Here is a 26221-nt window from a genome sequence, read left to right as displayed (position 1 = left end):
TATAACGGCGCGCCGCTCCCAGGCGTCCTCGCAAGGTCGCTTTGCAGAGCGGGAGCGCGCGTAAGTGACAAGACCCTGGTTCGGGTGCGCGCCGTCTCCTGCTGCCTTGGTATCAGCAGCGACATGTCGGGGTATACGCCCGACGAGAAACTGCGGCTGCAGCAGCTGCGAGAGCTGAGAAGGCGATGGCTGAAAGATCAGGAGCTGAGCCCCCGGGAACCGGTGCTGCCTCCGCGGAGGGTGTCGCCTGTGGAGCGATTCTGGAATAAATTTTTGCAAGACGGAGCTCTCTGGAAGAACGTGGTGAGTGACCGCCCTCCCCAACCCCACCCCTACTCTAGTCCCATCGCTGTCCACGGCCTGGTTACTGAGACAACCTGCTCGGTATAGCGGCACTAAGGACCGACTCGCTCTGCCCCCAGAAGTTCCTCAAGGGAGTCAGGTTCAGTCGAGACTTAGGCTTGTCTGGGATTCCGTCTGGTCCCAAGGGTCATGCGGTGGAAGTCAGGAGTTCGGAGCTTGTATGGCTTTGAGATTGTCCTGCCCTTTGGCTCTCAGGTGTGATGAGAAGGAGGCGAATCTTTGCCTAGATTATACAGGACGCTACAGGTTGGGCTTTTTTTTTTGACTGCGGAAACCTTTCCTCAGAAGGATGGCCAAGGATTCACTAGAGTTAAAATCCAATGATTTTAGTATTCAAGGACACTTGTGTGATTTTTGAGGTTGAGATTACACAGACCAACTAACACTACATTCGACCCGAAAGCAGGATAAGCCTCTATCTAGCTGGTAATGTAGCTTCATGTTAATTACTGTAAGAGGTCCTATTGATATGCTGTTGATAGCTGTGAAAAGAAGAGAAGCGAAAAGCAAAGGAGAAAAGAAAAGATATACCCATTTGAATGCAGAGTTCCAAAGAATAGCAAGGAGAGATAAGAAAGCCTTTCTCAGTGGTCAGTGCAAAGAAATAGAGGAAAAAAATAGAATGGGAAAGACTAGAGATCTCTTCAAGAAAATTAGAGATACCGAGGGAACATTTCATGCAAAGATGGGCTCAATAAAGGATGAAAATACTATGGACCTAACAGAAACAGAAGATATTAAGAAGAGGTGGCAAGAATACACAGAGGAGCTTTACAAAAGGGATCTTCACGACCCAGGTGATCACAATGGTGTGATCACTCACCTAGAGCCAGACATCCTGGAATGTGAAGTCAAGTGGGCCTTAGGAAGCTTCACTATGAACAAAGCTAGTGGAGGTGATGGAATTCCAGTTGAGCTATTTCAAATCCTAAAAGATGATGCTGTGAAAGTGCTGCACTCAGTATGCCAGCAAATTTGGAAAACTCAGCAGTGGCCACAGAACTGGAAAATGTCAGTTTTCTTTCTAGTCCCTAAGAAAGGCAATGCCAAAGAATGCTCAAACTACTGCACAATTGCACTTATTTCAAATACTAGTAAAGTAATGCTCAAAATTCTCCAAGCCAGGCTTCAACAATACGTGAACTGTGAACTTCCAGATGTTCAAGCTGGTTTTAGAAAAGGCAGAGGAACCAAAGATCAAATTGCCAGTATCCACTGGATCATCGAAAAAGTTCAAGCGAGTTCCAGAAAAACATCTATTTCTGCTTTCTTGACTATGCCAAAGTCTTTGACTGTGTGGATCACAATAAACTGTGGAAAATTCTGAAAGAGATGGGAATACCAGACCACCTGACCTGCCTCTTGAGAAACCTGTATGTAAGTCAGGAAGCAACAGTTAGAACTGGACATAGAACAGCAGACTGGTTCCAAATAGGAAAAGGAGTACATCAAGGCCGTATATTGTCACCCTGCTTATTTAACTTATATGCAGAGTACATCATGAGAAATGCTGGACTGGATGAAGCACAAGCTGGAATCAAGATTGCCGGGAGAAATATCAATAACCTCAGATATGCAGATGACACCACCCTTATGACAGAAAGTGAAGAGGAACTAAAGAGTCTCTTGATGAAAGTGAAAGAGAAGAGTGAAAAAGTTGGCTTAAAGCTCAACATTCAGAAAACTAAGATCCTGTCATCCCGTCCCATCACTTCATGGCAAATAGATGGGGAAACAGTGGAAACAGTGGCAGATTGTATTTTTTGTGGCTACAAAATCACTGCAGATGGTGACTGCGGCCATGAAATTAAAAGACACTTACTCCTTGCAGGAAAGTTATGACCAACCTAGACAGCATATTAAAAAGCAGACATTACTTTGCCAACAAAGCCCCATCTAGTCAAAGCTATGGTTTTTCTGGTAGTGATGTATGGATGTGAGAGTTGGACTATAAAGAAAGCTGAGTGCCGAAGAATTGATGCTTTTGAACTGTGATGTTGGAGAAGACTCTTGAGAGTCCCTTGGACTGCAAGGAGATCCAACCAGTCCATCCTAAAGGAAATCAGTCTTGAGTGTTCATTGGAAGGACTGATGCTGATGCTGAAACTCCAATACTTTGGCCACCTGATGCAAAGAGCTGACTCATTTGAAAAGACCCTGATGCTGGTAAAGACTGAAGGCAGGAGAAGAAGGGAACAACAGAGGATGAGGTGGTTGGATGGCATCACCGACTCGATGGACATGAGTTTGAGTAAATTCGGGGAGTTGGTGATGGACAGGGAGGCCTGGTGTGCTGCAGTCCATGGGATTGCAAAGAGTCAGATACAACTGAGCTACTGAACTTCCTTAGCCACCACTATGTACATTTAACACATTCTTTTGTTTCCTGGACTTTACTCTGCAGAAAATCATTCAAGTGCTGTCTTTATTTTCAGGGTCTCTTCACATTTTCTTGAAGCCGTTGTTAAATCACATCTGTTATGGGTGATGAATACTGTATCTTAGAATTCTTTGGAACTTTGGCTAATAATAGTGGTAATAAGTAATGCTTGGGTGCTTACTTTGTGCCTGGTGCTTTCATGTGTGTTAAAAGTTTAATTTTTTACTATTGTAATGTAGAAACTGTTCTTCATCCTCATTGTAAGTATGTGGAAACAGAGACCTACACAAATTCAGTGATTTACCGATGGTCACAGGGCTAGTAATGAAAGAGTTCACTTTGAAATCCATGTGTATCTACTTTCTTACTGTGCTGCAAAGTCTGGTGCAAATTTTTCAAAGAGTGTCTTCGATTCTAATTTATGGTGGTAAAATTCAACTCTCCTCCCCTCTCCCACTTTGTATCTCTGATATTACTCACTGGCAGCCACTGAAAGTTGACAGCTAGTGATTTAAGGAAATAATCGTTTGTTGAAATCTGTCTTACCTTACTTAGAGTTAACGTTTTCTTCCGTAATCATATCTATTATAGTACTTTTAATCTAGATTATCCGTTCCCTGAAAGAATAGGTCTCTTTCATTGAAATTGGCTGCCATGGAAACACTCCATTTTTAGCTGTCTTTTGCCTTTCTTTTTAAAAACAGCCTTGTGTAAAGGCACCTCAAAGTGAGCTTGGGACACCCTTATCCCAGTAGGTAAAACGTGCTTTTTCCAGCATTAGTGTACTCAAGGTTGTCCACCCTAAACCTAGAATGGTACAAATGGTGTTGATTGTGCGTATCTGAAGTTGATAAATCAGGGAAATGACCTAACCTGAAAATTCTGTAGTTTTGATTACTCTAGTTAAATCAATTAAACTTACCCTTTCATTTTTTAATTCCATATTTTATCATAAACTTATATTAAGGATATTTTTAGAAGTCTTTTTAAAGGCATGTATCTATGCATATATTACTGTAGTTTGGCAAAAAAAAAAAGAGAGAGAGATCTATTTATTTCATGTATTTTTTTTCTCCCCCAGATCTATAAGACATACCGACACAGTATCTTTGCTTTTACTCATGTACTTATTCCTGTCTGGATTATTCATTATTATCTCAAGTATCATGTGACTGTAAGTATGCTTTAAGTATGTGTTTTTCTGAATTTATTTATTTTTAAAAATATTTGTTTATTTAAGTATATTTGACTGCGCTGGGTCTTTGTTGCTGTGGGCAGGCTTTCTCTAGTTTTAGCAAGTGGGGGCTGCTCTCCATTGCAGTGCACTGGCTTCTTATTGTGGTGGCTTCTCTTGTTGTGGAGCACAGGCTCTAGGGCAGTGGGCTCAGTAATTGTGGCACATAGGCAAAGTTGCCCCATGGCATGTGGGATCTTCCTCGACCAGGGGTGGACCTTGTGTCCCTGGCATTGACAGGCGAATTCTTAACTACTGGACCACCAGGGAAATCCCAGAATATATTGTTGATATTGCACAAAATTATCTCCTCTGTCAATTTGCCTTACCCTCCTCTACTTAGTCGAAATAATCTGCCACTTATAACTGATCTTGAATTACTTTGAATCCTTTTCAGTAGAAGATTTAATAAAACTTAACTAATGCATGGTTTTTCAGAAAGTTAATTTTTTAAAATAATTTTATTTATTATTTTTGGCTGTGCTGGGTCTTCATTGCTGCCCCGGCTTTTCTCTAGTTGTGGTGAGTGGGGGCTTTTTCTCGTTGCAGCGCGCAGGCCTCTCATTGCAGTAGCTTCTCTTGTTGCAGAGCACAGCCTCGAGGGTGCACATGCTTTAGTATTTGTGATGCATGGGCATCCCCGCAGCATGTAGGATCTTCCCGGATCAGGGATCGAATCCATGTCTCCTGCACTGGCAGACCGATGCATTTAACACTGAACCACCAGGAATGTCCCAGAAAATTTAATCTTTATATCAGTTGGTTACAACTTGAATCATATTTCCTCGTAGAAATGATGTTTAAATGATCAGGAATGAAAAAAAAAAATGATCAGGAATGTAGTTGATCTAATAATACTGGTACAAATTCAGGGTCCTGAGTCTGGAAAGTGAAGTTGTGAAGTCGCTCAGTCGTGTCCAACTCTTTGCAACCCCATGGACTGTAACCCACTAGGCTTCTCCATCCATGGGGTTTTCCAGGCAAGAATACTAGAGTGGGTTGCCATTTTCTTCTCCAGGGGATCTTCCCAACCCAGGGATTGAACCCAGGTCTCCTGCATTGCAGGCAGACGCTTTAACCCTCTGAGCCACCAAGGAAGCCCTGAGTCTGGAAAGGAGAACAGAATTTCTGCTTCTTTTTTATGAAGCACAGATCTGATATAAGGTAGAATTCAAAATGGATAAAGGTTGTCTTTGTCATTTCGTTTTCCTTTGTTCTCTCCGGTTTTTCACAACTTACTTTCTTTAGAATTCGGTGTGTCCAGAAGATCTGCATGTGATGATTGAACTCAGCCTGTTGCCGTATTTTAAAGGCTTAGGCTACTTTGGTGGGGGCTCTCCAGGTGGCACTAGTGGTAAAGAACCTGCCTGCCAATGCTGGAGACATGAGACATGGGTTCGATCCATGGCTTAGAAGGATTCCCTGGAGGAGGGCATGGCAGCCCACGTCCAGTATTCTTGCCTGGAGAATCTCATGGACAGAGGAGCCTGGTGTAGGCTACAGTCCATAGCGTCACATAGAATCAGACACGACTGAAGCGACTTAGCACAGCATACCTTGGTGTAGGGTGTTAGATCCCAGGCATGGTGAGGAAGGAGTACATTTCAGGGAGTGGAATGGAAGGAGAGTGGTGATAGTTGCCTGCCCAGCATGGATTTTTATAACCCAAAGAGTGAGGAGGATATTCTTGTACACAGTGATGAGTGTTAGGTCCTGAATGGATGGGGGGTGGGGGGTTGATGTATATACCTGTTTGGAGAGCTGCTGCGGCAGCAGCCTGGGGTAGGAGATTGCAACCTAAGCATGGGGAGGAGGGCATCAGGGAGCAGTGTGGTTTGGGGCAGTGATGGGGTTGGCAAGCCAGAGTAAGGTGTCACAACCTGAATGAGGTGAGGAGGTTATTTATACTGGAGTGTGGTGGTGGTGATGACAGGAAGTTGGTTATATGCATGTTGAACTCTGTGTGGCAGGCAGTGAGAAGCTTTCCATTTTTAAATAGGAGAGTGAGTTGATAAGGTGATATACAGTAAGTCTCCTGCATATGAATGGATTCCATTCTGAGAGCACATTCATTAAATCCAGTTTGTTTGTTTTTTTTTAAGTCCAACCAAGTTAACCTAGGTACCCAACTAACACAGTGGTCTATGAAGTACTGTACTGTAATAGGTTTATAGTATTTTTCACAAAAGTAATACATAAAAGTGACAGTGAACAACAATAGTACCTTGAAAAGTACAGGAGTACAGTACAACAGCTGACTTACAGGGGCTGGCATCAGGTGAATGAGTAAGAAGAGTTACTAACTGGAGGAGGGAGTGGGGTGGAAGATGATAGAGTTGAAGAATTGTCAGCAATAGGAGATGGAGTGCAAGCTGCAGTTTAACTCAGGCCTTACATGGTTGGGCAGGCAGACACACTTGCATCTTTGAAAGTTTGTAACTTAAAGGTTTGTGTGTAGGGGGCTTGATCTATTTTGGAAACAGTGACAGACTTTATTTTCTTGGGCTCAAAAATCACTGCAGATTTTGACTGCAGCACTGCAGTCAAAGATGCTCCTTGGACGAAAAGCTATGACCAACCTAGACAGCATATTAAAAAGCAGAGACATTACTTTACCAGCAAAGGTCCGTCTAGTCATATGGTTTTTCCAGTAGTTATGTATGGATGTGAGAGTTGGACTATAAAGAAAGCTGAGAGCTGAAGAATTAATGCTTCTGAACTGTGGTGTTGGAGAGGACTCTTGAGAGTCCCTTGGACTGCAAGGAGATCCAACTAATCAATTATAAAGGAATTCAGTCCTGAAAATTCATTGGAAGGACTAATGCTGAAGCTCCAATACTTTGGCCTCCTGATGCAAAGAACTGACTCATTGGAAAAGACCCTGATGCTGGGAAAGATTGAAGACAGGAGGAGAAGAGGATAATAGGGGATGAGATGGTTGGATGGCATCACCGACTCAATGGACAAGAGTTTGAGCAAGCTCTGGGAGTTGGTGTTGGACAGGGAAGCCTGGCATGCTGCAGCCCATGGGGTTGCAGAGAGTTGGACACAACTGAGCAACTGAACTGAACTCATCTATTTAGGAAAACATAAAAACATAGAACTGTAGGGTGAGTTGGAGGGAGGAAAGTACTGATGTCAGGCAAATCAGCAGAGGCTGTTGCAGTTTACTAGATGTTAATTGATGAGAACCTGATTAGGGCAGAGATAATAGGAATGAAAAAGTAGTGAGCCAGAAGATACTTTTTAAAGAAATAACCCAAGGTGGGGATGAAATAAAATTTCACAATCATTTTGACTCTAAAATTTTTAGCCTTGAAAGTTCAGAGAAGCAAAATTTGCTACTCTACAAAGTCCCTTTGGTATGCAGATTAAAATGACATAAGCCATTCCCATTATGTTTCTGTTGGACAGTGTTAGACAAGAGATACAGCTTCCCTGGTGGCTCAGATGGTGAAGAATCTGCCTGCAGTGCAAGAGACCCGGGTTCAGTCCCTGGGTCAGGATGATCCCCTGGAGAAGGGAATGGCTACCCACTCCAGTATTCTTGTCTGGAGAAATTCTGTGGACAGAGGAGCCTGGCGGGCTAGTCTATCAGGTCACAAGACTTGGTCAAGACTGAGCCACTAACACTTTCACTAACTTCTTAAAATAATGTAGATTAGAAGACTTGTTCCAGGAAGGGAACTATCACCACAGATAACTATAATATGAACTCTAAATGTGGTAGACAGGAAGGAGCCTAGCAAAGGCTTCTGAAATTCCCTACTGTGTCCCATCGTCTCTCATGGTCTAGCAGACATTTGTTTCCCAAAGTTTTGCTCTTCTGTCTCCATGTGAATTGCTTTCCTCTCCAGTGAAGTCCCAAATACTTACTCCCAGCATCTTCTTTTGTCTTAGCCTAAGATGGTATTTAACTCATTTTGGGAGTTACTTGGTTCTCCTGGTTCTCTCCTATGTATAGATGTTACTGAATTTTGTCTGCTTTTCTCCTATTAATCTGTCTCATGCCAACTTAATTCTTAGACCAACCAGAAGAGCCTAGAAAGGTAGAGGAAAATTTCTTCCTCCACAACGAAGGTTTTAAGTAGAACTTTGTAAAGGAAGGCTTTCTGGTGATGGGGAAGAAATAAATTTGCTTAGGAGCACTTGCTGCCCTGTCAGTTTCTGAGGAAGTTTGAGTGGACATGGCCTGTCTTACATGGTAGAAACATGAGATTAGTGGAGGCCAGTAATTGGGCTTCCAATTGGGGGTTAGTGAAGAATTGGGGGTTAGTGTTTCATTTTATAAACCAACAGAAAATCTTTTTTCGGTCATTAAAAGGGGGCTAACAATGTATGGCTAAGGGTCAGAGTGTAGTTTACATTTCTGTCGTTGATGAGCTTAAACAAAGTTTTATATTCATGTTCACCTACACGTCCACAGCCCACTTTATATCATGATGGTGGTGGTTAGTCACTAAGTTGTGTCCCACTCTTGTAACACCATGGACTGCAGCCCACCAGGCTCCTCTGTCCATGGGAATCTCCAGGCAAGATTACTGGGGTGGGTTGCCATTTCCTTCTCCAGGGGATCTTCCCAACCCAGGAATCAAACCTGGGTCTTCTGCACTGCAGGCAGATTCTTTACTGACTGAGCTATGAGAATAGCCTTGTATCATTATACCTCTTATTTTTTTCAGTGTCTTAACATGCAGGACTCTAGAGAAGAAAAAGTGTTACTGTCTATGAAAATTTTTTTTAACATCTAAGAGTGGTTTTTATGTGCAGAAGTAACTGTTCCAGTTACCTGAAATATAAATTAATATGCAGTTTCTTAGTTTCAAATTTAAAAACTTTTCTTGATTTTTTTAAATTCAGTTTTAAAATTTTGTTAACTAGATATACATCTGGTAAAATATGAACAGTCTCTTTTCTTTGTTCTTATTATCTTTGGATAATTCAAACTGAATTTCCATAAAACAATTCCACTTACAAATATCATCAAATTCTCTTAAATGTTTTAAACTGCATTTATATATTTTATATATTCAGTTTTATTTTTAAGTATTTATGGCAGGGATCCCAACCTCCAGGTTCTAATGCCTAATGATCTGAGAGGGAGCTGATGTAATAATAATAGAAATAAAGTGACAGCAAATGTAATGTGCTTGAGTCATCCTGAAACCACTCCCCCCCATCCCCATGGAAAAATTATCTTCCAGGAAACTGGCCCCTGGTGCCAAAAATGTTGGGGACTGCTGAATTTTACAGGACACATTAATGACCCTGAAAAGAAAAATCTTTTTAAATTTAAAATTCACACACCTAAATGCATTTTAACTAGAATCCTTATTAAATTTGACATTCACCTGTTTATACCCTGACTTAATTTACCTTGTCATAGTTATATTTAACTGAATATTTCTAGGATTGAAAAAACACTTATCTCCTCAGAGAAAAAGATTTAACTACCTGCAGTTGCTGGGTTGACAATTTGAGCCATTAATATGGTGGCTTATCTGAGAAATTCATACTTCTCGATGATTTTTCCTGGACAGATGGACATAATTAAAGGTTTTGTGTCAGTAGATGTCCGCAGGCCTCTCCTTTACCTTACTCTTTCTCTTGATTTGGGTAGGCCTGCATCCTCAGTACTGTTACGGCCAGTTCACTTTAGCTAATACCTTTATGCTGCATTAAATTGAACATTATCTGGAGATACTTCGGTATCTTCTTGCCTCTAGCTGCAGTTTTTAGAGACATTTGAGTGTCCTCACATTGTTTTATGAGTTTCTCTCCTGCTTTTGGTTCCAATTTGCCGGAGTCTTACATCATGCCAATAATCTTTTAAATTTTTTGGTGTGGTATCTTGTGCAGATGTGTGTGCTTAATAAGTACATTTATGTAGCACCTCCAGTGTACAAGGCAGTGTTCTAAACACTGTAGGGATACAGCACTGAACAAGGCTGATTGAGTCCCTGTCTTCAGGAAATGTTTGTTCTAGTCTTGGAGACTGGCAGTGAATAGATAAGCAAATGTTGTAAGATAAAGTTACCGGAGGTGGTTAAGACTGTAGAAGAAAAAATTAAGGGTAAAAGACCAGAGGATGAGAGGGACTGCTATTCTAATTAAGCTTCTTTGAGGAAGTGCTCTTTGAAAAACGTAAATGAACTGAGGATATGGAGAAAAGCATTTCAGGCAGAGGAATCATGAAGTGGGAGGGTTCTGAGGCACAAGCAGGCCTTACAGATTGAACTAACACAGAGGAGCCACTGCGACTACAATGCAGGCGGTGGGGTGGGGGGAGGCAATATGAGATCAGAGAGTTGGCCAAGGACTTTGGCTTTTTTTTCTTAAGAATTATGAAACTTTGAGCAGAGGAGTGATGCATCTTAATCACTGTAGGAACTTCTGTGGTGGTCCAGTGGTTAGGGCTCTGAGCTCCCGATGCAGAAGGCCAAGGTTCGATCCTTGGTCAGGGAGCTAGATCCCATATGCTGCAGCTAAGAGCCCGCATGCCACAACTAAAGATCCTGCATGTTGCAACTAAGACCCAGTGCAGCCAAATAAATAAATATTAAAAAAATTACTCTTTCTGCAATGTGGAGAATAGACTGTAGGAGGGCACAGGCGGAAGCCAAGAGACCAGTAGGTGAAAAAATGGTAGCAGCTTGGACAAGGGTAGTAGTATATTAGAAGTGGTGAGAAGCACTTAGATCCAGGATAAATCCTCAAGGTGGAGTCAGCGGGATCTGCCAAGAAGTCAGGGTTTTTGGCCTTTGTAATTAGGAGAATGAAAGTGCTGTCGCAGAGATAGGGAATAGTTTGGGGCTGAAGGATGTTAAGTGTTGGGCCTGGTTAAGTTTGCAATGCCTGTTTGATCAAGTAGATCTTGAGTAAATAACTGAATGTATGAGCCTGGAGCTTAGTAAAAATTTGAGATATGATCGATTTATTTTAGAAAAAACTCTAAAACCATAATTAACAGAGAATTACTTTTATTGCAGACAAAACCATATACCATCGTTGAAAAGAAGCCCAGAATATTTCCAGTAAGTCTTAAAACATGTTTTTTCTTTTGCTTATATTTCTCTCTCCCTTCCCAAATGATCATTAGACTAAAATTTTTCTTGCGGAAAGTTTTAAGTACCTATTGCGTATTCTTAAAAAAAAAAAGGAAAGGAAATAGTGTGATGTAGCAATTGGAGTTGAACCTGGGACATGGGCACATTCTTTTCACCCTGGCTGTAAAACTTGTGTGATGTTTGTCGTCCTAAAGTGAATTGAAGGTCCCAATAGTTTTTCATTGGGTCCCCTGTTTCATGTGGGTTAAGGACTTAGGGCCCTGGCTTGAGCAGACACCTGGGCATTGTAAGAACAACTGAATTATTTTATTATTTCCAAACTTATTATTGTTTCCTGTGACAGTTTGACCATAACCTCTCCATATGTGAATTTAAAATGTTATTGTGTGCTTTAAATTGTATACTATGGATATGTAGGCTATTAACCTAATTTAAAATGACTCTTTTTACCATTAAAAGGTTACTTATTAGTCAGTTGGTATTTTGCTGGCTGTTCATGAGGTTATTGTTTAGCAGAGTCAAATACATCTTATGTTCTTGTCCCATTTCTAGTCACAGATAATGAACTACCATCAATTTCTAAGTTATGTACTTCTAGAAAACAAAACTCCATGTAGATTCTTGCTTCCATCAAATGACATAGTCACAATAATCCATTGACAACTGCAGCAGAAGGGAATTTTAGAGAGAACCACCCAAATAGGCTAACTCTTTCAATTGGAATTCTGCTTTAGGAAATAGTAGATTTCTGTATTTGTGTACAATTGGTGTTTGTCAGGGCCCAGGTAGCCTCATTTATCTTGCTGGTTTCAACCAGTTAGGTAATATATTTATTCTTCCATTTATGTGTTTATTATTTATTTTGGCATTACTGTTCGAAGGAAAAGGAGGAGGATCTCTTTAGAAGACCACATAGTGATTCCATAGCCTCTCTCCTACTTCCGTATATTTTGCTACTGTGCTTCTTTCCTGTTTCTGTACCATTGACCCACTTGAGAAGTTGCCCCTTTGAGGACCTGAAGAGTGCTCATCTGTACATACTTTAGAATAGGATAGACAGTAAGAAATAAACCCCCAAATCTCAGTGGCTTACTAAAAGTTTATTTCCTATTGATATCACAGACTAGTATAGATCAGACAATTATAGTTAGGCCATTGCAAATATGCAGCTCCAAGATCACAGGGTTGAATATTTCAGAGGATGATTTTAAGGTCTAAGCTTGGATGTAGCTTACATCACTTCTATTCAAGTCCTGTTTGCCAGGACTTATTCTCATGGTCCCAGATATCTTTGTGCTTTTTTATATTTCCCAGCCTCCCATACCTGGAACCTCTGCCACAGTCTATCCTTCTAGTTAACAAATGGCTCTCTGCTTCCTTCTTCCCACACATGTAACATAAGACCTTTTCCTTGGGAGAAACCCCAAGATCCCATTCCATCAATACAACCTGAGACTGCCAGATGATGCACAGTAATATCTGTCAGGGTTAATCTTGAAGATTCTTCTCTTAGAGATTGGAGGATCAATGACAAGTGAACTGTATCCCTTGTCCCCCCAACCACACCCATTATTCAACAGTGGAATGTGGACAGCATAGCAGTCACTTGGTTCTGAAACCCCACTGGTCAAACACTGGGAAGACTCCTAACCCCTGTGTGTGGAAGGTTACTTGAATGGGACTGATTTTGCTTCTGGAGGGAACACCTTTGTTCACTGTTCTTCCTGACTCCTGGGGTAGGGGGGGCGCACTGCGGGGGCACATCCAATCTTTTCCTTTATCAATGTAGACCACATCTAAAATGAGGACTGGGAAATATGCCCTTCTTAGGGTTGTACAGCCTTTAAAGTCTACCTCCTGTTGACAGAAGGTTGAGGGCCAGAGAAAACTATCACAGGCTTTTGCTTCTGTATGTTCGGTTTCTTGGACCATCTAGTTCTCACGTTTGGCAGGCATGGAAAGAAAAACTTGGTAGGAGTCTAACCTTTGTGCTTCGAGTCAGTCCCACCTGCCGGTCTGTGGTTTGTACACAGTTACCAAGTCCTTTCATTTCATGTCCTCACCCCGCTGCCTCTCCACTAAGTGGCAGCTACGTGGAGGCCACTGAGACACACTCTGTCTCAGGCTCTACCTGCGCTTCAGTCTGATCTTTGCATGGTGCTGGGTCCCTGTGTTTACTGAGCTTTATGGGCTTCTCAGAATCTTCAGTGTTAGCTCTTACTCGTTGGAGATTCAGAAACAATCCATCTGATTTTCTAATATTGCATGGTCCTGAATGTTTAGATTCTTATTTTTCTCTTCTCAAATTAGCCACTTCTTACCTGGGCTTACGTTTCTTAAAGTACATTTCTAAGGCAGCCATTAATGTAGTAGTTAAACCCATACTATTAACTTTTTTCCAGGTACTTCTCCTAGAACCTCTAAATTATTGGTACTTCTAACTCATTAGTGCCTCGTTTCATCTCTTAGCCTCCAGCGCCAGTGTCTTGAAGCCAGACTGCTAAGCCAGTGCCATGTAGCTCAATTTTTATTACAACAGAATTCATACCAGTTCAGGTTATTAATTTCTGTGTCAGGGTAAAGCTAGCTGTGCTAACAGGTTTTCCCCAAAATGTATACTGGTTTACACTAATACAAGTTTATAGTCCTGAACAACCAAGGACAGGGAATGGCAGGTGGTGATGGGATAATTCTGCCCTTCTCAGTCAATTCATGGACTGTCAGGCTTATGGAATCTGCTATCTTAAACAGAGAGCTGAAATGAAAGCTAAGTACTTTGCCTAAAATTATGCAGCTTGTCAGTGGAGGGTTCCAGGATTCACACTACTTGGTTCTAGCTTTAAATCCCTTCCTGTTCTGCCACACCCACTGTATTTAGGTTTGGAAAGTTGGAAAGACATCTGGACCAGCTGCCTAGGCAAAGTTTGCAGGTCCGTCTCTAATATCTCTTCTGAACCAAAGAGTAAACTGGTGGCTGCCTACCATATTTAGTTGCTGGGAATACATACCACCTTGTATTGAAGTGAAGCTATTTCCCTATAACTTCTTTCTAGGGCTTCTCCTATTTCTTGGGGCCAAGCAAATAAAGATCATCCTTCTGTCACTTTGTAAAGACAACTTTCATGTCCTTTGTGGTCATTTGGTTTGAGTAAAACTTCCCCTATTTGTTCCTTATTCCTTAAGATTTTGGACTGGTTTCTTATCTTCAGACAGCTTCTATTTTACCTATGTCACTTTTAAATGTGAATGCCAGAACTGAGCTAGGCTTTCCAGATGAGCTCAAAGGGGAACTGTTGCCTCTGATGACAAGATTTATCACTAACGCACCTTTGTTTTTCTAGGGTGATACAATTCTGGAGACTGGAGAAGTAATCCCACCCATGAAAGAATTTCCTGATCAACATCATTGAAGATTACTTTAAAATTTCAAAGGTGTATGAGCCTAAGTTTGTTGCTACATTACCAACTTATTGAAAGTACTTTCTGGAAAAGTAATAAAGTTTACTCACATATGTGTTGTCTGTTTCTTCCCAACCTGTGCCATTCTCTCTGTACAATTTGAGACTGAATTATCTAACAATAAGTAAAAACTGGACAGGCTAAATAAAAATAATAGGGTAAGTCACCTACTTTTTCTGGCCATTTTTAACCTGGAAAACAGAATGTATAAAATTGTTTAGTCACATGATAATCTTTTCTTAAGCTGTACTTAATCTAGTTGATGTGAAGGTATACAACGGAATGAAATGTTGCAATAAAAATAAGAACAAAATTACAGCACACTTTGTTTTAAAGGCTTTCTGGAGACATTTCAGAAGTATTTTAGAAACCCTAGATCAAAAAACTGTCAGATATACTTTGCATTGTTATCCTTCCTCGTGTTTTCTTCAACTCTTTTTGAACTGTAGCTCGCCAGGCTCCTCTGTCCATGGAATTCTCCAGGCAAGTATACTGGAGCGAGTTGCCATTTCCTGCTCCAGGGGATCTTCCCCACCTAAGGATGGAACTGGTGTCTTCTGCGTTAGCAGACAGATTCTTTACAACTGCATCACCTAAGATCCTTGTGCTTTCTTATATGAGAACCTAAAAGACAAACCTCTTGGTATATGAAAAATCGACAATTAGTGGTTACTATAACGGACGGTATACAAAAGTGAATTTGGGATCATTATATTAAAGGTTTTACTTTAAATCGAGACAAGTATCAGACAGAGATAAAGAACTGTATATGCATGAAATGAAATCCAGAGGAATTACAAATGTTCGTTCATTCCGAAGATTTTGTCTGGGTATTCCTTGCTTAGTTGTCGTCGTGCAGCTACAGTTGATGCATAGATGACGTATCCCCAGGAGAGCAATACGACCGCGAGGAGCAACTAGGAAATGGAGTAAAGACAATCTTTGAGTGGCACGTCCTCCCGGGCCCCATCAGGTTGCCGCGCACGTTAATAAGGTGGGGATTTTAGTGAGAAACTCGCATAGATGTGGTTCCGGAAGCGAGTTCACCCGATAGCCCTTACGTAAGAAGCGGAAGACCGTGTCCTCCAGGAAGAGGCGGAGTCGACGTTAGGGAGTGAAAGGCTTAATTCAAGAATGGATTTTAGAGTTTCTGGGCGCTGAAGATATAGGGGACCTTCCACCCGCGGGCCTCAAGCGTAGACCCCGGGGAGGCCCGCCGAGCCCGGGACCTACCGCGGAATAAATCCGGTCTAGGGTGCGGCGACTCACTGGCTTCATGGTAAGGCGGTGGCGGTGGTTCGCGGGCACGGGCGGAAGCCGCAGGCCCTACAGTAACCGCCGGGGCGGCGGCTGCCGGGCGGCGGCAGCCATCTTTCAGCCGGGCGCGAGCGCCCGCCCACTCGCCTCCCTGCCCGTTTCCCATCAGCCCGGCCGGCCTCTTCCGCCCGGAGCTGGGGGGCGGTGTCACGTGCTCGGGGGCCTAGCCCGCCTTAAGGGGAGGAAGTGAGAGAAACGAGAAAATAACGCTTGAAAAGGGTTTATTTTGCCGCTGTGAGGGATAGGCTTGACTTGTCAACCGGTCGCCTTTCAGCTGTAGAGCAGTATTAATGCGAGATAAGGTACCGTCACGTGCATTTAAAAGTTTATTTTGAAAAATAACCCACGGTTTAAGTATCACGCCGACGTCTAGCACTGAAAGAATTGTTTCTAACCGGATCTGTTCCCACGGTATAGGTAGTTCGTGTATTCACCTTTGATTTAGAGTACAGCCTGCTTTTATATAACTGACGAGTCGTTGTGGGACTCCCTGTTACTGGTACTTTTCTTAAAAGTTTTTGAGAACGCAACGGCTTTATATCAGATACTTTTAAGAAATAACATGGCACGAATTACCGGACATAATGTACCTGCCAATTAGCAAGTGCTCATCGAGCATTTGTATGCTTAGAACTGTAGCATGATCAAAGATGAAACCAAAGGATGGGGTTTTGTACGCAGGCCGTTGTACCAAGAATGTTCGGGACGCTTACATTTTAAGCGAAGAATGGGACAACGGGGCCCAGACGTTTTGTTTCTGTAATCTCAGATATCACCTAAACAGGGTTTTTTAATACATATTTCGGAGAGCGGGTAAGGAAAAGACGTTATCTGTTTCGAGAAGATTTCAGTTCCCACTGATTTTAGGTCAGATCCCTGTTAATCCTGACTGGAGTTGATCTCTCAAGATTGATTTGGGATTCCATTCGAATCCTGGTGGTGGTTCTTAACTTTTCAGCCCAAGTCCCTTCCCTTCCGGATAACTCGGTTCCTTTATCGAACACCAGAGATAGTTTGAGTAACTTCTCGCAGAATTTGGCGAGGTTTAAATGAGACCACAGCCCTTGTAGCTCAGCTGGTAAAGAATCCGCCTGCAATGCGGGAGACCTGGGTTCGATCCTTGGGTTGGGAAGATCCGCTGAAGGGAAAAGCTGCCCCCTCCAGTATTACCGCCTGACGAATTCCCTGGACTCTATAGTCCATGGGGTCTCGCAGAGTCGGACACGACTCAGTGACTTTAACTTTCAAACGAGACCAAGCTAGTTATCGTGTCTTCCATGTAAGTTAGAAGTGAACTTTAAGACAGTTAGCTTCTAATCCCCATGTATTACTCGAGTTGACGGTACGTTAGTGATTTCGTCCTGAGGGGGTCACGTCGCTCTCCTCCCTGGAGCGGAGGAAAGTGGGGGAAGGGCCGGGCTCAGGCCGAGCGCGCTAAGCCCCGCCTTCAGCGCGGGCGTCCTCTACCGCGCATGCGTCACGCGGGCGGGTGCTGTGTTTTGACGCGCTGGGGGCCGGGAAGTGGGTTTTGGTTTCTGCCCCCGCCCCCTGTCTGCCATTGGTGATGAGCGCTTTACGTCACAGGGGTCGCAGCAGCCGCCGGGGTCTCCGCTGTCTCGCGAGGAGGGTGAAGCGCCCCCGCCTACTCCCGCTTCGGAGGGCCGGCGGAGAAGTCGTAGAGTTCGCCTTCGTGGATCCTGCCGTCACCGACCCAGCCTTCTGGGCCGCCAGGAGCTGGCCACGAGCGCCCCAGCCCGGCCTGCGCCGGCATCCTCTGAGGTGAGTGAGGTCGGGAACAATGGGGCGCGGGGGTCAGAAGGGGGCCGGGAGAGCAGAAGCTCCAGCCTGCAGCGAGGCCCAGGGGCGAGAGAGCTGCGGTCCGGGCCTGAGGCGCCGCGGTGAGCCGGCGGGCCAGGCTTCGGGCGAGCGGCTTCTGCGGCGCACCTGTGGATCCGTGCCGGTGGGCGGGGGAGGGCTGCTTTCCGAGACGCGCTCCGTAGAGCGCGAGCCCAGCGGCGTACTGGAAGGAGCTTGGTCTCTAGGTGGGGGGTGGGGGAGACACAACACAAAGCACAAACGTTCGAGTCTGTGGCGTCGCTGCTGCCAGAGGTGTGACCTTGTATGGCCCCCTCATCTCTGAGCACGTCTGTAAAATGGGAGTAACAGTATTTGAGTTCGTTGGGATTATGTAATGCACGGGGTGCCTGCCTTCGATCCTGGCAGGTGGCAGTTCTCAACCAAAGGAAGCCACTGTCTCTAACTCTGGTAGTTGTCTGTTACACCCCGTGAGCCTGTGACTTCATCCGTCGACTCTGCATCTCGCTTCACGGGCTACTTTGGTACACTGGAAGGGGGCGGTACTGAGAGGAGGCAAATAGTGCTCTGGGAGGAAAAGTGAATAGAATTTTTGGTAGGTAATTTTCAAGTTAATGGAAGTAAATTCGGAAGGGGTTATCGAAGATTGACGTTAATAACGGTGAGAGTTGGGGTTTTTGTTTGTTTTTAGTCTCTGGCTTTGAAAGCTGTACAGTCAGCCAAAGCAGTCATGCTTAGCTGGAATGAGCGGCTTTAGAGGGTAGTGGTTCCCAAGCAGTTCCTTTTATTGCTGAAACTGGAATTAAATTTCGTTGGGTCTGGTGTAAATTTACATTTTTTAGGGTCTGGTTAGTTGATCGTTTAAATTGTTTGATTTCTTGGTATTGATGATTAGATTGCAGTGCAGAGAGGTACACGGTTTCTTTAAGGTCACAAGAGATAGGGCCCAGATTGTTTATAATAGTTTATAGTAGTTTATGAATATTTTAATAGTTATAATAGTTGATCCACCTGTGAACCCTTTTTAGCCATTTTGCTTAGATATATTAAATACGATAATGATACTAATATGAGGATCATTCGCTTGTCATCTTTCTGGGCATTTATAATCAGTTGTGGGTGATGGAAATTACAGAAATTAATTTTATCTTCACATAACATGGGATAACAGTATTAAATTCTTACTCCCCACCAAGCACTATGCCAAGGGTTTATGTGGAATATCTCTCTTCACACAACCACCTTTTCAGGTGCATACTGTTATTTAAAACATTTTAGAATTGAGGAAAATGGAAGGTTTTGAGAAATTAACTTTGTGCAGATCACAGCACTAATAAGTGTTTTCTCAGCCCTGACTTTGCATTAGAATTAACATGACTCCATGAAAACATAACTCTTGTCAAATTTTTTAAATGTGAGGTATGTCCAGTCTATGGTCTAATTTAGACTTCCAGCTTCCGGACTCTTTTTACCAGCCTCCACCTGCCACCCCTCCCCCCAATTCTAAAGATGATAAATTTTATTTATAATTTGAGAGGCAGTTAAGGGGAAGGGTTCAGAAGAACTGATTAATCTTTTCTTCATGGGGAAATTAATTTGAAGTTCTAATTCCTAGAGTACTAGGATAGAGAAACTTTTGTTCTAGGATGCTTCTAGAATCTGAAGCACTAAATCTTCCATCAGATCTGCGTTTGCTGCCTAACCCAGAATTCTTCCAGCAAAACTACAAATCTTTTTTTTTAAATATATATTTGTTTGGCTGTCCCGGGTCTTAGTTGCATGTGGGATATAGTTGGCTGGTTTGGTATTGAACCCAGGCCCCTTACTCACTGGGAGTGCAGAGTCTTAGCCCCTGGACCACCAGAGAAGTCCCCCAAACCAAATCTGTCCCCTTGCTATCTCTGTTTTATGCCTTAATTTGTACTTTTGAAACAGCTCTGTTGAGATATAATTTATATTTTATCTATAAAGTTCACTTCTTTAAAATTTATAATACAGTGGTTTTTAGTGTGTTTATGTAGTATATTTCTGCAATTATAATTGAACATTTTCATCATCCTAGAAAGAAACTTTGATAATCCTTACCCAGGCTTCCCCTACACACACCCAGCAATCACTAGTCTACTTTCTATTGATTCTGTTCTGTACATTTCATATAAAATAGCATATAATGTGATATTTTGTGATTGATAATGAAAAGATTCGTCCATGTTGTAGCATATATCAGTAGTTTGTTTCTTTGTATTGTCAAATGTTCCATTGTACGGATAAACCACATTGTATGGGTATACCACAGGTGGAGGCAGCCTCCACCTACCTCCACTATCACCCTTCCTTCCACCCCCAATTCTAAAGATGATAAATGTTAGAATTCATCAGTTGATGAGCATTTGACACTTTTTAGCTATTAAAACTCTTAGCTTCCCAAGTGGCACAGTGGTAAAGAACCTGTTTGCCAATATTGGAGACTTAAGGGACACGGGTTCTTTCCCTGGGTCAGGAAGATCCCCTGGAGGAGGGCACGGCAACCCACTTCAGTATTCTTGCTTGGAGAATCCCATGGATAGAAGAGTCTGGCAGGCTACAGTCGCTTGGGTCGCAGAAGAGTCAGAACTTAAGCAACTTAGCAAGGACGACTATTCATTTAAACGTTTTTGTGTGGTCCTGTGGTTTTGTTTCATTTGGATAGATACGTGTGGAATTGCTGGGTCATGTGGTAATAAATTCTACATTATTTGAGTTAGCACATACATTTAGTATTTAGTGGTGATTTCAAAAGAGTAGATCCCTTTATTGATGATTTACATTCATTGCCATTGTATGATGTTTCTCATGAATACCATTCTTTATAGCTAAAGAAACTCCTATGTAGAAATATGAAACAGAACTAAGAATTTTTTCTTTTTACCTACTCTACATAATGTTACTCATCATTCTTTATATACTTGTGCTGTCAGATTGGTTAACAGGCTTATAAAACTAGGGAAAGGAGAACTAAAATTCCGTCTTAAAAAATTTATAATTAGTGAAATTTTGTTTTATTTGAACTTGAAATTATTATCAAATAGTTCTCTTTAATAAATTCATTCTGGGTTGTAAATCTTTGTGTGACATGGAAATGTTTAGTAAACACCAAAATTCTGTATTCCAGAAAAACAAATTAAGGTAAACTGTATTAACTAGAAATTCACCATTTTAGAAGTCTAGTGATTTCTTATATTGAGAGGCAAACTGAAGTCCAGAGTTAATGTGGATTTCTCCAATTGACAGAGTTAGTTTTAGGTGAAACCTGGTCATCAGTCCAGATCTGATGCCTCTCCACTCTTTTTCCTAATGCCACAGAGTCTCTTAACAGATTGTGTTTTTAAAAGGTTCCCCCCCTTGAGTCGGAGAATTTAAAAATATTAGAAGTAGGGGGAAATGCTGAGAAATTTATGTCATATTTAGTTTATTTATAATTCTCTTCTATTTAAGAACAGTGGTAATTTTTGCATTCCCACTGTAGAAGACAGGACTGGAGGTATTTAGACCCCCTTGAAGAAACTTGTTCAGCATTAATTGATTTCATATTAAGATACGGCTCTGAGAAAGCTAAGATGCACTAGATGAGCAAATTAATTTGAAGTCTGTGGTAAAATACTTAAATTCCACAATCACAGATTTTTGTTGTGGGTTTTATTTGTTTTTTGTTAGAGCTTGATATGGCCAGCGAGTCTCTTGTTTAGAAAATTACAGTTTTATTATTTGACTAGATAGCAGTTGACTGTTCATGAGATTTCTGTGATAGAGGAGGTGGAGGAAGAGCAGTAATAGGCCCAGGAAAACATAGAAGAAGAAACACATATTTAATATTTATAAAATGATTAGTATAGAAAGCAACTAAACAGGGAACAAGGCCCAGATGTAGTGCAACTGGATTTCAGCTTTTGAAAATTCATTTAGTAAATTATGGGCCAATATAAACTTGATACATTTCAAGAAAACAGAACGAATCTTTTAAGATTCTAGTGGTCCTTGTGAGAATAAATAAGGGAAGGAGGCTGAAAGCATGGTTTCAAGATACTTTGTGAGTGACTAGATGAAACAGGAGAAGAAAAGCTTCTTAGGGATCAGTCAGTGATGAACTGAATATAGTAACAATAGTAAGAGTAACAGTAGTTAACATTTACTTAGCAGTTGCTGTAAGCCAGGGACTGGCCTTGAATGCTTTTACAGTTATTTCATTTAATAATCTTCACTAACAGATCCTTTTTTGTGTTTGGAAGAATCATCCACAGAACTGTTTCAAATAGGGGAACTTTATGGTATGCAAATTTTCTCACTAAAGCTATTTTTAAATGTACGTAGATGATACCACAAACAAAACAAGTAGTCCGTATTGTTTGGGGTGTGTGTATTAAAGATATAAAACCATACATAGAAATAATTCTGAGAATTGCGATATTCTTGGTTTTTGTTTTCTGGAGAAGGATGGGCTTGGAGGAGGTGCACATAAAGGGACAGTTTAAAAAAATCTGGAATAACCATGAGAAAATGTTAATTGCTAAATCTGAATGGTGGATATTTGGCTACTTGATATATTTTCTTTTGCACTTTTTTGTATATATCAAATTTTCCTCAAATTATCTTTTTAAAAGGAATAATAGCATAGTATAGAATATTTGAGAGCTTACTATGGCACTTTTTCTAAGACCTTTTTCTTTTTTTAAACATCTTCACAAATTCTGTGAGGCAGGTTCTAGTATTAGTGCTCATCAGATGAAATTGAAGCATAAGGATAGTAACTAGTCTATAATCACACTGGTAGTGTGGAACCAGGATATGAACCAGGAGATCTGACTTTAGAGCTAGTGCTTTAAGTACTGTATTACTATGCTACGCTGTCCCTTTATGTTACAGACATGTACTACTTTTCACTGAAGTATGTTTCAGTCATTTGCATTTTTTTCAGATTTAGTCATTTCATTTTTATCAGGTTACTGATGTATTTTTTTCCCTTTTACAGATAATGGCATCAGCCGCTAAGGAATTTAAAATGGACAACTTTTCACCTAAAGCTGGCACTAGCAAATTGCAACAGACAGTACCAGCTGATGCATCTCCTGATTCTAAGTGTCCTATATGCTTGGATAGATTTGATAATGTGTCTTACTTAGATCGCTGTTTACATAAGTTCTGTTTTCGCTGTGTACAGGAGTGGTCAAAAAACAAAGCCGAATGCCCACTATGTAAGCAGCCCTTTGATTCTATTTTTCATTCTGTGAGGGCAGAAGATGACTTCAAGGAATATGTCCTAAGACCGTCATACAATGGCTCTTTTGCTACTCCTGATGTCCGACGATTCCGCTATCGCACAACTATGACAAGGGAACGAAGTGCTTCTGTTTATTCACCTAGTAGTACCGTGAATAGAAGAACAACAACTCCACCAGACAGTGGAGTACTATTTGAAGGGTTAAGCATTTCAGCAAGACCTAGAGATGGTGAAATTCCTCCATTTATGAGACAGATTTCAATAAGAAGGCCAGCTACTTCAGATGAGAGATCTTTGCGGAAAATTCAAGAACAGGATATCATTAATTTTAGGCGAACTCTCTATCGTGCTGGTGCTCGAGTTAGAAATATTGAAGATGGTGGTCGCTACAGGGACATTTCAGCTGAATTTTTCCGTAGAAATCCAGCTTGCCTTCACAGATTAGTCCCCTGGTTAAAACGTGAACTCACAGTTCTCTTTGGAGCTCATGGATCTTTAGTGAATATCGTCCAGCACATCATCATGAGTAATGTTACTCGCTATGACTTGGAGAGTCAGGCATTTGTGTCTGATTTGAGGCCGTTTTTGCTTAATCGGACTGAGCATTTTATACATGAATTTATCAGTTTTGCTCGCTCTCCATTTAACATGGCAGCCTTTGATCAGCATGCTAATTACGATTGCCCTGCTCCTTCATATGAAGAAGGTAGCCATTCTGATTCTTCAGTCATAACAATATCTCCAGATGAAGCTGAGACCCAAGAGCTGGATGTTAATGTAGCCACTGTTAGTCAAGCACCATGGGATGATGAAACTCCAGGACCTTCTTACTCAAGCTCAGAGCAGGTGCATGCTGCCATGTCTTCCCTTTTAAATACTTCAGACAGTTCAGATGAAGAACTTGTAACAGGAAGAGCTACATCTCAGATACAAGGAGTACAGACCAATGAGGACCTAAATAATGACAGTGATTCTTCTTCAGATAACTGTGTCATTGTTGGATTTGTTAAACCTCTAGCTGAGAGGACCCCAGAACTTGTTGAACTGTCCTCTGATTCTGAGGTGGAGTTAGGTTCGTATGAGAAAATGGAGACCATGAAGACACAAGAACAAGAGCAGTCTTACAGTTCTGGTGATAGTGATGTTAGTAGATGTTCGTCTCCACGCTCTGTCATTGGAAAGGATGAACAAATAAATAAAGGACATTGTGATTCTGGTACAAAAATCAGCTCAAAGAAGGAAGAGCAACGATCTATATCATTGTCCTCTCTCAGAGACCTGAGCTCATCCCTCAGAGGAGACAGAGTATATTCCCCATATACCCGCAGACACAGAAAGAGGGGAAGATCGAGGAGTTCAGATTCACATTCCCAGAGTAGGAGTGGGCATGATCAGAAGAATCGTAGAAAGCATCATGGGAAGAAAAGAATGAAAGGCAAGCGATCCAGAAGCAGGGAGAGTAGTAGACTTAGAGGTAGAAGAGACAAGAAGAGATCAAGAACCAGAGATAGCAGTTGGTCACGAAGAAGCCAAACTCTGTCTCTAAGTAGTGAAAGTTCTAGCAGATCAAGATCTCGTAGCAGTGATCGTGGTAAAAGAAGATCACGGAGTAGAAATCGAGATCGTTACTATTTGAGAAATAATTATGGCAGCAGATATAAGTGGGAGTATACTTACTATAGTAGAAACAAGGACAGGGATGGCTACGAGTCATCTTACAGGAGGAGGACTCTGTCCAGAGCTCACTATTCCAGACAATCGTCAAGTCCAGAACTTAGAATTCAGTCCTTTTCTGAGAGAACAAACGCTCGGAAGAAAAATAATCACAGTGAAAGGAAATACTACTACTATGAAAGGCATAGATCAAGGAGCCTGTCTAGTAGTAGATCAAAGACTGCATCTACAGGGCCTGACCGGGTGAGAAATGAAAAGCCTGGTGGGAAACGAAAGTACAAAACGCGGCATTTGGAGGGTACTAGTGATGTTGCTCAACCATCGCATGAATTTGCTTCTAAAGTGAAGGAAGGTCACTATTCAAAATCTTCATCAAAATTGGATGGAAGCTACAAAAATGAGAGTGACAGCTTTTCAGATAGCCGGTCATCAGAAAGAGAGACAAAGCACAAGAGGAGAAAGAGGAGGACCCGCAGCCTGAGCGTAGAGATAGTTTATGAAGGGAAAGCTACCGATACAACCAGACACCATAAAAAGAAAAAGAAGAAACATAAGAGGAAGCACAAGAAACACCATGGCGATAATGCTTCACGTTCCCCAGTTGTGATTACCATTGACAGTGACAGTGATAAAGACTCTGAAGTAAAGGAGAATATAGAACGTGACCCTAGTGGTCCTCAAGACCCCCTCCAAAGTGAATTTTTGGCTCCGTTTGAATCTAAAGATGTAGTTACAATAGAAGATGAATTTGGTGTCCTGAGCAAGGAGTGTGATATTACCATACTTAATAGCAACTTGAATAATGCCAATAAAACTGTGGATAATATATCACCCCAGGCAGCTTCAATTGAACAAACTCTTGATGTAAGAGGAGAGAGCACCTTTGCCTCTGATTTAGAGAACCAACCCAGTAATGTCTCTTTTCAGACTGAGCCATCAAGGACATCATCGTTAATGTCAGTGTCTCTTGGTAGAGACCATGATGTGTCTTAAAACTGCCAAAGCATCTCTTTGAGAATTCTGATGGTATAAAGAGAAGAAAAGAACAGTGTCATCTACTGCAGTCTGTTTAAAGATGACACTTGGTGAAAACTGTTTTCCCCCTTAAAGATATTTTGTGAGTTTTTTTGTTTTTTTTTGGTGTTAAAAAAAAAATTTGTAAAAATTATTTGTTTAAAAAGATGTATGTTCCACCTTGAGAGAGATGCACTTTTAAGTGAAGAAAATGATATTGCTAGCAGTTTATTTAAAACTTGGGATCCTTTTTAAATAATAAAAATTTTAGAAGTTATTTCGTAAAGCCATATGGTATTGACATATTTTTAAAGTAGCCAATGAGTATTTTTGAATTTCTTTTTGAGAGTTATTCTGGAAATGTGTTATAAGCTAGAAGAATCCCTTTGGACAGTCTTTATTTTTCTTCTGAAAAATTTGTATGATTCAAAACCATTTCTTCAGGTTAAATTGAGGCATTTTAATCTGCACAGCTTATCTTGACATCTGCCAAAAGAAAAATTTAAATATTTCCTTTATATACTTGTTTATCTGGACTGCCAGTAAAGCAAATGTGTATTCAACAAAAGAAAAAAATAAAACAGTAACACTTTAAAACAATCCATAAATTTTTTTTTATGCAGTATTTTTTAAAATCATTATTG

At 41.4% G+C, this 26221-nt stretch overlaps 4 protein-coding genes across 5 annotated transcripts in view; 3 read left to right on the top strand and 1 right to left on the bottom strand.

The window, feature by feature from the left end:
- Positions 1-14578, top strand: NDUFB6 (NADH:ubiquinone oxidoreductase subunit B6). The gene is made up of 4 exons (XM_020878993.2): positions 1-303; positions 3825-3917; positions 10967-11011; positions 14386-14578. The coding sequence occupies exons 1-4, from the start codon at positions 124-126 to the stop codon at positions 14452-14454; spliced, it is 387 nt and encodes a 128-aa protein (XP_020734652.1). The 5' UTR covers positions 1-123; the 3' UTR covers positions 14455-14578.
- Positions 12126-15906, bottom strand: SMIM27 (small integral membrane protein 27). The gene is made up of 2 exons (XM_070480614.1): positions 15737-15906; positions 12126-15420 (listed from the first exon to the last, which is right to left on the bottom strand). The coding sequence occupies exons 1-2, from the start codon at positions 15779-15781 to the stop codon at positions 15298-15300; spliced, it is 168 nt and encodes a 55-aa protein (XP_070336715.1). The 5' UTR covers positions 15782-15906; the 3' UTR covers positions 12126-15297.
- TOPORS (TOP1 binding arginine/serine rich protein, E3 ubiquitin ligase) lies at positions 15574-26177 on the top strand. Of its 2 annotated transcripts, none has more exons than XM_070480610.1 (3): positions 15574-15782; positions 17405-17599; positions 22641-26177. In XM_070480610.1, the coding sequence occupies exons 1-3, from the start codon at positions 15780-15782 to the stop codon at positions 25554-25556; spliced, it is 3114 nt and encodes a 1037-aa protein (XP_070336711.1). In that variant the 5' UTR covers positions 15574-15779; the 3' UTR covers positions 25557-26177. The 2 variants fall into 2 exon arrangements, with proteins under 2 accessions (XP_070336711.1, XP_020734646.2); XM_020878987.2 differs by lacking the exon at positions 15574-15782 and adding an exon at positions 15997-16122.
- The window catches only part of RIGI (RNA sensor RIG-I), a 75384-nt gene continuing 66672 nt past the window's right edge, over positions 17510-26221 (top strand). The window contains exon 1 of the mRNA XM_070480613.1: positions 17510-17599. The gene's annotated coding sequence lies outside the window, so the exon portion shown is untranslated. The remainder of the gene's footprint in view (positions 17600-26221) is intronic.

The sequence above is a fragment of the Odocoileus virginianus genome, chromosome 18, assembly GCF_023699985.2.
Source record: "Odocoileus virginianus isolate 20LAN1187 ecotype Illinois chromosome 18, Ovbor_1.2, whole genome shotgun sequence".
Taxonomy (NCBI): Eukaryota; Metazoa; Chordata; class Mammalia; order Artiodactyla; family Cervidae; genus Odocoileus; species Odocoileus virginianus.
This window is presented reverse-complemented; position numbering and strand designations above follow the sequence as displayed.